General features: G+C 44.1%; 1 protein-coding gene across 1 annotated transcript; it reads left to right on the forward strand.

The window, feature by feature from the left end:
• The first annotated feature begins 2,626 nt into the window (after positions 1-2,626).
• rbm15 (RNA binding motif protein 15) lies at positions 2,627-6,756 on the forward strand. Its single transcript, XM_062459940.1, has one exon. It carries the CDS (start codon positions 2,824-2,826, stop codon positions 5,383-5,385), a length of 2,562 nt encoding a protein of 853 aa, XP_062315924.1. The 5' UTR covers positions 2,627-2,823; the 3' UTR covers positions 5,386-6,756.
• Positions 6,757-11,678: the final 4,922 nt, after the last annotated feature.

Raw genomic sequence — 11,678 nt, forward strand, 5'->3', positions numbered from 1 at the left:
AAGTTTATCTCAGTTTGTCTACTGACGTGATTTTTTGGTCCACTGCAAACTAGGACAAATATTACTGATCTGATGTAGAGGCCTATATTCATGTAGAATGAAGCATCACCGTGTCTTTGAAACACTGCGTGTCTACTCCATGTCAGCTGCTCTTACGTGACGCTCACAACCTGGGTAACATTTGATAAAAAGTCTTCAGTGGATCAAGCATAGCTTTTACTCATTTTTAGAAGAACACAGATCTTTCAGAGATGCATTCATTCCCCCAGTGTATAGGCTGCTGTGGGAGAATACTTTGGTACTCTCTTCTCGGCAGTGAGTTCAGTGCGACAGGCATGCTGGAACAGATTAGCCGCCAGTCTCCTACTCTGTGCCGGAGCTTTGGGCAAGCCAACATGTGGTTCCAATAAAGTAGCGCACAAAACCATCAGAAACACTTTCTACACGCCACAGCCTCAAATTCCAGCAGGCTGCAGGGGGAGGCAGTGGCGTCTCGCATTGCAGCTACGCAGGCCCGTTGATTCAATCCCAGATTAAGTGGAGGAGATAAGAGAACCCAATGCAAAGGATAAGTAACTGATGAGAAATGCATGGGCTGTAGAGTGATACTAGTGCTAAGGGCTCAAATATAACATTTAAACAGAGGAAACAGTTTAAAATAGATTTGACTTGAAAACAGTCAAAAGATCTAAAGTTGAAGTCAAATTTACCATTGTTCTGGCAATTGCACAGTAGCTATACTTGTAATTATAAGTAGATCATTCACATTTAAAGATAAAATTGCTGAATTAAATAGCTGTATGTCACTGACATGGAGGATGTTGCAAAGTGCTCCTCAGTGGGCCAGGAGCTTAAATCTATGGACTCTATAAATCAGTGCTTGTCAGCCTGCAATGCTGCTTGTCGTTAGGGAACGAGTCCCAGTCATCTAAATCAGGTCGAGTGGCACATGGCTAGGTGTGTAATTTCTCCTTTATCTCCATCTTCTCTCCCCCTGTCAGGGTCACTATGTGACATGTCACTGAAGCTTGTACATCAACCTCATTAAAGCAACAAAAAGTATGATGTGTCATTAAAACTGGTTAAAGCTGTCTGACAACTAGGCCTATAGTTTGAAATGCACTGAGCGCTTTGATCCACACTTAAGATTTACCTTTACCTTAAGCAACATAAATTAAGACTTCCATGTAGCTATTTTCAATGTTTAAAAAGCCTATGCATTTGGTCATCAAAAGTTTTACCTCTAAAAAACACATAATATGCAACATACAGTTTATCCTCTGGTAACTCTACACAGTTATCAAGAAAGGTAATGGAATTAAGAGTTGGGTGACTGTCTAGTTTACGGTAAATCGTGTTTCATTGAAGGAGAACAAATACTTGGTCATTAGGTTTGGATGATCAGTTTGAGGATCAGAATGATAGCCTTGCAGCCTACTACCTATAAATTGTCAAGTAGTAAACTAATATTCATATGCAACAGTCATGTAATACTAATCTTTTTTACAGTCTGTAGCCTACTACATTTTGAAATAAAACAATAGGGGTTATGCGCAACATTCTTCCAGGTTCTACAAAACAGATGTAACTACTTCCGGCCGTCCGCTACTGATGTAAACACAGCGTAGTAATGGCCACCTTCGGTGTTTACAGGAGCTAACGTTACCCTTAATTACAATTTCCGATGTACACCGTATTGCCAAACGGACACCTGCCCCTCACGGTTTTTAAATGTCGCCATCGTGTGGAGACACAAACAAATTGCAAATAAGAACCAAGTAAGTTTCTGGGTTCTGGGTTCTTTGTTTTGTACGTAAGATGCACTGTTGACATACCTATGTGGGGCCGTTTAGGAAATAATTCAGACTATCCTTACACAAACACATATGAAACACATACACATTCACATATGAAACGTTCACGCACAAATTCATATAGAATCAATAGAATTCATCATCAACTTACCGTATATGTACGTTTTCAGTAGTATGAATGTGTGTGTGAACATAATTCACATATGAATGTGAATGTGCTTCATATGTGTCGATGCGAGCAGTTCACATGTGGATGTAAAATTCAGTAGTATGGATGTGTGTGAACGTTTCATATGTGAATGTGGATGTGTTTCATATGTGTTTGTGTAAGGAGGGTCTGAATTATGTCCTAAACGGCCCCTAATACATCCCAGAACATTATGCGGCCTGTTGGTAACACTCACAATCTCACACTCAAAAATGCCAGCGCAAATCTTTTTGGGCCCTCTGTCTACCTGGTGCGAAGAGAGAATAAAGTGAAGACAGAGAATGATTCAGAAGGAAACCTATGAAATAGCGTTCAGATACTATTTGGTTGACAAAACCTGCTAAGTCAATTTATCTCAATAGGCCCAGACAGGTGAGGTGGGTGCTATAGGGCGGACTGCTACTGGCTGACTGGAAATTGGGTTAAGAGATTAACTGTGTTGTATTAGAAGGGATTGGATTAGATTGGAGAGGCGTTCTCATGTCATGTTTACGAAACCATTTTGAGATCAGTATATTTGTACTTTGAACAGTAATATTTAGAAAACACCATTGACAAAAATCACTTCATCCGGGCATTTGGAGAAACAGAAGAAAGGGCGGGACTTCGGTACTCCATTCTTCCAATGAGACACAGGAGGCGGAACATAGTCGTAGTACTGTCAAAATGGCGCATGTTGTTGTTTTGCCGCAGGGTCAGTGAATTTTCAAATTCGTCATTTCAGTAATTTGTTGCGAAGCATTGCAAAAACAACATCGTGAAAACTTTAGTCGTTCTAAGTTCTCTGCAAGGTGGACTGAAATGAAAGGAAAAGAAAGGTCGCCGATAAAAAAGCGCTCACGGGCCCTGGATGATATCCGAGACAGGGGAGGAGGCCATCTAACCAGCAAGAAAATGGGGGCTATCTCAGTTTCCAGTGGGAGTAATAATGGGAATACCTCTACGAAAAGTGACGGAGGATCCACGAGAAGGAGCTTAATCGGCGAAAAGAGAGACAGGGATTTTGACGGACATGTATCTACTCGAACTGGAAATAATCATAGTTATCCAAATGCAGCTGCTAGCTCTCTAGGTAAGAATCACAATCTAAACCTGACGCTCGATTTAGCCACGCCAAGGACCAATTCACGCGGAGAGCAAAGAGCTCAGCCTCCCATAAACGAAAGTGAGTACAAAACATTAAAAATCAGCGAACTTGGCACCCAGCTGAGCGATGAAGACATAGAAGATGGCCTTTTTCACGAATTCAAAAAATTTGGGGACGTGAGTGTCAAAATAAGCCGAAGTAACGACGAAAGAATAGCATTTGTTAACTTCAGAAAGCCAGAGGATGCCAGAGCTGCGAAACACGCGCGGGGGAGGTTAGTCCTTTATGACCGGCCTTTAAAAATTGAAGCGGTGTACATTAACAGGCGGAGAAGCCGTTCTCCAGTTGAAAGAGACCCATATGTTACACCTCCAGGCCACAGGCATTTGCACACACAGAGACCTCTTTCCCCAACTGGACTTGGATATAGAGACTACCGGCTCCAGCAGCTGGCCCTCGGGCGACTTCCTCCTCCCCCGCCTCCCCCTTTACCGAGAGACTTGGAACGGGAGAGGGAGTTTGCTCTCTTTGAAGCAAGGGCGCGCCCAGCGTTTATAGCAGAGCGAGCCGCTTTTCGTGAAGAGGATTTTATATCCCCTGAAGATGACCAAAGAGCCAATAGAACATTGTTTTTGGGCAACTTGGACATAACAGTTACAGAGGCTGACTTGAGGAGAGCATTTGACAGGTTTGGGGTCATAACCGAGGTGGATATAAAGAGACCTACCCGTGGGCAAACCAGCACATATGGGTTTCTGAAATTTGAAAACCTTGATATGGCCCACCATGCCAAGCTTACCATGTCTGGCAAAATAGTCGGCCGCAACCCCATCAAGATTGGATATGGTAAAGCAACCCCCACTACACGGTTGTGGGTTGGGGGACTTGGCCCTTGGGTCCCCCTTGCAGCTTTGGCAAGAGAGTTTGATCGCTTCGGTACCATAAGGACCATTGACTACCGAAAGGGGGATACCTGGGCCTACATCCAGTATGAGAGCCTGGACGCTGCTCAAGCAGCGTGTACACACATGCGTGGCTTTCCACTGGGGGGCCCAGAGAGAAGACTAAGGGTGGACTTCGCGGACACCGAACACCGCTACCAGCAGCAGTTCCTGCAGCCTTTACCCCTTCCACCGTTCGACATGGTGGCCGAATCATTTGTCCACCGCGCCACCCCTGAGCCCCTGAGGGTCAGGGAGAGGACTCCACCGCCTCTGCACTTCCGAGAGAGGGAGCTGTTCCCCGGAGCGGAGTGGCCCAATCCCGCCCTCCGCGAGCGGGTGCGAGCCACCACTTTCGAACCTCTGGAGCACTTTGAGCGCGAGCGGCGTCCTCGGGAGCCGTGGTCGCTGGAAGGGGATCTGCAGGGCCGCGACCCGGTGCGGAAACGCCACATCATGGACGACGGACGCCACCTGGAGTGTTCTCCCGACAGCACGGAGCGGACCGTTCGACGGCGACGGCCCTCCCCGGAGGGCAGCCCCGGGGGCAGCAGCAGGGAGGGGGGCCGCTTCAGTGACTCAGAACGGCCCCCGAGGAGCGACCGAGCGTCCCCGGCGCGCGAGCGTCACAACAGCCTGGAGCGAGGGGTGGAGAGGAGAACGAAGGGCCAGGGTCTCTCTGACAGGGGACCCTCCAGCAGCGGCGTCTTGGCCGGAGAACGCAAGCGAAAAGCGGGCGACGGCAGCAAAGGGCTGGCCAAGAGAGAGCGTTCAGAGCAGGGCTGCTCTAAGGGAGGCCTGTCATCCAAGCAGGAGAGCAGCAAGCTGAGCTTGGCCTGGCAGGGCATGCTGCTCCTGAAGAACAGCAACTTCCCCGCCAACATGCACCTTCTGGAGGGCGACCAGGGCGTGGCCGGCGACCTGCTCGTCGACGGCATGACGGGGAGGCAGGTGAGCGAGCTGAAGATCACCCAGCGCCTGCGTCTGGACCAGCCCAAACTGGATGAGGTGTCTCGGCGCATCAAAGTGGCGGGCCCCGGCGGCTACGCCATCCTCCTGGCGGTACCCGGGAGCACGGAGGAGGTGTCGTCTTCCGACCCTGCGGCGTCCACCCAACGGCCGCTTCGCAACCTGGTCTCCTACCTAAAACAAAAGCAGGCGGCCGGTGTCATCAGCCTGCCTGTAGGGGGCAGCAGAGATAAAGACCATGCAGGGGTTCTCCACGCTTTCCCTCCCTGTGATTTCTCCCAGCAGTTCTTAGATTCCCCGGCCAAAACTCTGGCTAAAACTGAGGAGGACTACCTCGTGATGATTGTAGTCCGTGGGGCATCTTAACAATCAGAAACAAAAGCAAACAACTAATGTTGGAAAGTTAGAAAAAGCTCTTTGTCTGTAACTATAGCATGCTGTGTGTGATCTGCATCGGGATAGTATAGTCTGGGGCTAGTATGGGAGTGTTTGTGTTCCTATAATTTTCACCAAAAACAAGTTTCAAAGTTTTTAAGAATGTGTCATTGGGGTACCCTGTTTTATAAAGGGTATGCTAATTTCAAGCTAATGTTAAGCAGGTAGCATTAGGCCTATTCATCAGGAGCATTCAGATATGTAAATCAGTTGAATAGAATGAGGAAGAATAGGAATAAAATAAAAGTTAAAATTATGTACAAATGAACCTTTTTGGTTTTCAACAATGAAAACAAACCACTGTGAGTAGTCCCATTGCAAAATATTCACCTTATTGGCCATCTGTAGTGGTAGTGTACAGCCTACAGACATGGTTTATGCTTAATACAATCATTTGAGAAAATATTTGCCACTAGACTACAAGTCTTGAACTATCAGTCTTGTCTGTTGAAATAGGTAAATATTAGTAAGCCTTGAACCCTGTCATTGTATGGGCTTAACATGTTCAACATACATCTGTATCTCTTATAAAGTGTTTTGTGCAGGTAACATGCACTTATCCTAATATTGTTGGGGAAAAATACAACAGGTTATTGATAAACCGTATTTCCCAAATATTTCCTCTTTTTCTGTACAACTAGTCGTACATGGAAATGATCTCATATTGGTAACACAGTCCAAGCACAGATGCAGCCCTTTCATGTATTGGTAGAGCCTAGTTCGGCCTATGTGTGTAATTGTTAAGAACTACTGCAGTGTCTTGAGACTATACAAGACAGGATTTTCTGAACAACACTACAGAATGGATTAATTCCAAATGATGTTATTACCACGTTCTGCTTGCTACAATTTGGCAGCAAAAACAAATTCAGATGAGGTTACACGATCTGCTGAAGTTTTTCAAGAAAATATTCTAAATATTGATATGGATTTCTTTGCTAGTTTCGGCCCTAGATGCCGCAGACAAGGCAAGAGAAAGAAAAACCAGACATTGTTTCATTAGAATTGGAATTCATAACTTGATTATAATGTTATTGTCATACATGCTACCTTACCCCCTAAAATCGTAGTTTAATGTGACCAATTCTGTTTCGTGATAAAATGACTGTAAAGCAGTGTACTGATATTTCTACTGTTAATGTTATTAGGTTAATGATGCATCGTAAATGTCAGAATAGTAGAATTTTTAAAGCTAATTCCGATGTAGAGAATATACCTACTGTATGCACTAACCGTAAATATAATGGTTTCTTTTTGCCATCCATATGTACATTAAGGGCAACTAAAATTGTATTTGTTACACTTAGTAGTGTTGTATGTGCAATTTTAGTACAGATCTACATCTCGGTTTTAAACAGGAGTCCTTCAGCTTTAGCTGTCACCATATTTTCAGTGGTTTACTTTACAGTGTTATTTTGGTGCCATTATTAGATTTGTTTTAAATTTATAGCCTATTCCGATGTACTTTAGAAATAGGGATAATTTTAAATTTGTAAAAAAAAAACAAAAAAAAACATGTCTGGTAAAAAAAAACAACAAAAAAACATTGTACGTGTGCATGTCACACCCATCTCTACCTGTGGACTCGAAACAACTGTCGGGCCTGAACCCTCCCAGGAACTTCTGAGGAAGAGGAAAACATAGTGTTTGTGCATTTTCGCTTATAAGGCAGCTTTTGAGTTGTGTGTCTGCGTTTGTGATGACTGTTCAATTTTAAGTGGAAAAATATCTCTTGCCTTGTGCAATGTACACCTAATTTCATGGGAAAGAGGACAACCCACATGTGGCTTATTCCAAGCTGCACGCATACATTCAAGTGCATTCGTTCACTCGTGACCGAATATCAATAAATTGCTTCATTTGAGGGAAACTTGTATTTGCCATGGAAGTAAATTGAAGAAAACTGCTCTCCCTGCTTTGTTGTGTTTCCAAGGAGTTGTTGTCACTTGAATTGTTGTCGCCACACAATCGCCATGGAGACGATGTTAGAACCCGTGAAGAGACCTCTGCTTTCTGCGAGGATTGACCATGTTTCCCGGCAGGGCTTTCAGGAGCTCCTGCCTGTCGGTGATAGGGTACCCACCCCATTTCCCCCAGTGCCCGCCTCCCTCAGCTGGTCCTTCTGTGTGCCTGTGGTCATGGTGGGGCAGGATCCAGAAACCTCCACCCTCCCGTAGGCTGACAGCCGGTGGCCTGCCTTGCTGTGGGAGCACAGTTGCAGGGCACACACTGGTGCAGCCTGGGAGCACATGCACAGGGCTGGAGTAAGCAGCAGACCCATGCCCGGTTGTTGCCGGCGACAAGGCTTGCCTCTTGTTGAGTTGTCACACACCCCACCTGTCAGGGGTTCACCTGTGCTCATCCCGTCATCGGCTCTCACACCTGCTCCTCTTTCGGGGGGCTCGTGTGACATCATACTCGCTGCACTGCCGGAGCAGATTGAAAACCGTTCGGCCGAATACAACGTGCCAGTTCAGAGGAAGTTCACGTTTTGTTGGTAGCTTGATTTCTCCAGTTAGGATTTGATTTGACTTTTTGTCCACTGTTTAAACCTTGAAGAGGATCACAGAGTAAACAACTGCTAGGATATAATGCTTGCGTAAGCGTTGCAGTGTTGCTTTCGGTGAGGTTGGTCCGTGTTTGTGCTTTTATCCTCAGAGTGGAATAGGAAAAGCAGTGAGTTTTGTGCAGCTGAGATTTCCTTGATGTTCCAGCTGCAGCAGAAATTAACTCAAGCAACGGAACGGCAGCTGAAAAACTGCGAGAATTTGAAACGCTCCCTCCATTTGAAGGAATCCATGTTGTTGACTTCTTCGTTTTGTGACCGTCCAGTGAAGAATGTTAGAACGTGTCATGAAGAAAAACCATCTTTGTGTCAGTCTACCACTACTAGTCTAGCTTGCTGTCAAGTAATATTGCAGTGCAAAACAATTCCAGCTCGGCTGGTCACAGGAACAACATCGCCCTCTGGAGGACTAGGGAAGACCTGCTCACCAACGACAAAGTCAGCCCCCTGACATTGACACAGTCATCCCCAACTGACAGGGAGGTGGGAGGTGATATCACGGTGCTACAAGAACAGAAGGGTGGTGAGTAAGGAGCCTGGATGCTGCCTGGCAGGCCTGTATCATAAGCTTGTCTGAAGCAGAGGTAAGTATATGTCACCAATACAAATGACAATAAGTTCACACCTCAATACCTCCTCTCCCACATATCTCAAATGCACTCTGGCATTTTGAATATGCTAATGAAATGGACATGTATCAACCGATTCCCAAATGTCTAAATTCAATATAAACTTAACATGACATACTGACTGGATAACAAACATCTCCGTTGGTTCTAGTCTCCCAGAGCTAATTAACAGTCAGCAGCACAAGCTCTTGGCTACCTAGTTGTTACGGTTCTTAGAAAAAATGTGCTGCCAATTTACTTAATCTTTAGGGACGATCGTGTTCACAGTCTGAGTAGCCGGTTGCTATGGTTAGTCCAAAGCACTAGGACTAAATGACGTTCCTTTATAAACAGTGTCCACACACTGACAACACAAAACACATCCAATTGAAACCCCCTGGCCAGAGTAGCAGCACTGTGTCTAATGGCTGTCTGGTTTTGGTCTGTGTTGAGACCTCCATGGCACTGCCACACAGACCACAGTCCCCACATGTGATGCCATCGCCACCGCAGAGGCTCTCGATGCTAACGATTCCTTAAGAACATGAGCCGATAATGTTAACGGCAAGGCTGTAAGTCCTGCCCGGGACCCTGTAAGCCCACCACATGACAGCAGTAAGCCGAGCTGCTACATTTACTGCTGCAGGCCCCCCCCCCCCTCTTGAGGTCAAGCCAGTCTACTGTCAGGTCACCACAGTCAACGAGAAGGATAGACTGCCCTCCCCGGGTGTCTCACTTTCCCTCATGTCATTCTGAATCTGAGAGCCCCCATGTCTTAAAATACACCATAGAAGAAGAGACTGTGCATGTTTGGCCTTGATGCTGAGGTTCAAGGTGCTAGCAGCTACTTCTGCAGAACTTCTGCAGATCTATTAAGTGAGAAAGCATACATTTAGCCAAAGTGAAGTATGCTGGAGAGCAGCTTCTGTTTGTGGTTGTTTAAACCCTCTTTTTGTGTGTTTTCTAGGCTAATTTCTAAGGTGTCTCCCCCCCAGGCAACCCAGTCATCACCATCATATATTGTAAGTACTTTCTTCTATATACATTCGCATCATGAAATAACAGTTATACATTCTAACATGTGTATGTTTGATCTGCTCAATTGTATGTAATTTGTGCATTCTGTATTGCATTAAAATGTATATAAATCAGTATTATTGGTGCTTTCTTATCTTGGTGCTTTTTATGGTGACTTACAAACAGGTGTGTGTGTGTCACCCGGAGTGGCATCATCACCAGACAGGATGAGTACATTGAGCTTTAATCAGGAAAGGTTTCATGTCACTTTATTGCAGCTGCTTGTGCAGTCTGTGAAAAGGCATACAAAAAGAACTACAAGTTTAGTTGACAGGAACTGTGACTATTATGAATATGATTGGTTAAGCATGTTTGTTTTTTTTCCTTAATCAGAAACTGAATATTTAGAAAAGTAGCAGTTCCTAACGATGAATGCAGTCGCTGCCAGCTCAGTATATCATCAAATACCTCAATGATTCCAGTTGTTACCAATGTATCTTTTGGCACATTGTAGAATACACCTACAGTATCTTCAAAATGATAGGGTGATTATTTAGAATATTGCTTTAATAGGGACTTGCTTACAGTCAACCCACTAATGTTCAAATAAAACAATGAAGAATACAATAAGAAAAAAATACAGATAATCTGCCTTCCTATCTTTAAAGCATCAATGTTTTTTTTTTTTTACACAGATTTATGTAACAGAACATTAAGCAGCCCCCAATCCTAGTGTACTAAAAGTGAATGGAACGGCTAAGCCATGGGATGAGAGTAACAATACAAAGACCTACTGGGCATTGTGAACGTGTGCTGAGGGGGAATAATGTGGTACTAATTGAGACAGCATACTTTGAGTTGAAGCTTTTCAGTGCCACTAGAGGGCAGAGTAAAACAAAACAAATATTCATCACTTGATTTTGGATGAAAACTCTGGTTAAGATGGTTAAGAATGGATCGTCAGGCGGTGGTACATAGTATATTACCCAGTTGGGAGTGATCAAGTTCAAGGTATAAATGAGTAATGTGTCTTTGGTTCACATTATAGGAAAGTTAGTACAGTACATTGTTTAAGGCAAAGTGGTGATAAACAAAGAAACTATAGCACAATAAACATCGGACAACATAAACATGGAAATTAAAACTTTCGAATCCCACACATATAATATCAAAACTCATTGCATTGCCCATGTGACTGCATTGAGGCACTGCCACAAAACCTTTTAATCCTCATACCACATTAATGCAGCTCATTCTATGGGAAGTAACATTCTAATGGAATAGATTAGCCAGCATGGGTAATAACCAAATGCACTTGGTCCAGTTGTTTACACAGTAAAACAAAACCCATCGACTCAATGTTCTCTGCTTATAAACTATAAACAGAACACATCTTGGTATTTAACATATAACAGTTGTTCCATTGCTTTGAGGGCCTTTAAACAACTGTGTACAAGTAAGTCCACTCTACTTTGTTTTACACATTGTTTTAACATAGTTTTTGTTGCTTTTCAAACAAACCCCCAAACCTTGGCATCTTTTGATGTGACTCAGGACTACTTAATACCAATTACATGAGTATCAATAACGGCAACAAAACAAAAAAAACTTCTATTGCAAAAACTAAACAAGATAGTTAATGCAAACCTTCTGGGGCATCTTAATAGCCATATTAAGATGCCCTATGCAGCAGGTTCCAAGCTATAAAGCCTGGATATTAATAGGAATATTTTTTTCAAAACTGGAGCTGTGTGAGCATGAATCATTTAAAACATTACAGCATATAGTGCTGTGTGTTAGACATTTTACTTGGCCCAGCGGTTTGGGATGGTGACTGGGAGTCAGACATATAAGCTGATTTTAAACTGCAAAACGTGCATGAGAATACACTGTATAAATACATTATTGTATACAAAGACACTGTGGACCCAGATGAAACCTGGAGGCAGTTGAAGCCTACCTCATTGCTGTGAAAACAACATTCTCCATCCAGACATGTGACGTCAGAGTACTCAAAGATCAAATATATGGTG

The sequence above is a fragment of the Osmerus eperlanus genome, chromosome 4 (genome assembly GCF_963692335.1).
Source record: "Osmerus eperlanus chromosome 4, fOsmEpe2.1, whole genome shotgun sequence".
Lineage (NCBI taxonomy): Eukaryota > Metazoa > Chordata > Actinopteri > Osmeriformes > Osmeridae > Osmerus > Osmerus eperlanus.

Coding starts and splice junctions, on each gene's coding strand:
- rbm15 (XM_062459940.1), top strand. CDS start 2,824: ATGAAAGGAAAAGAAAGGTCGCCGATAAAAAAGCGCTCACGGGCCCTG.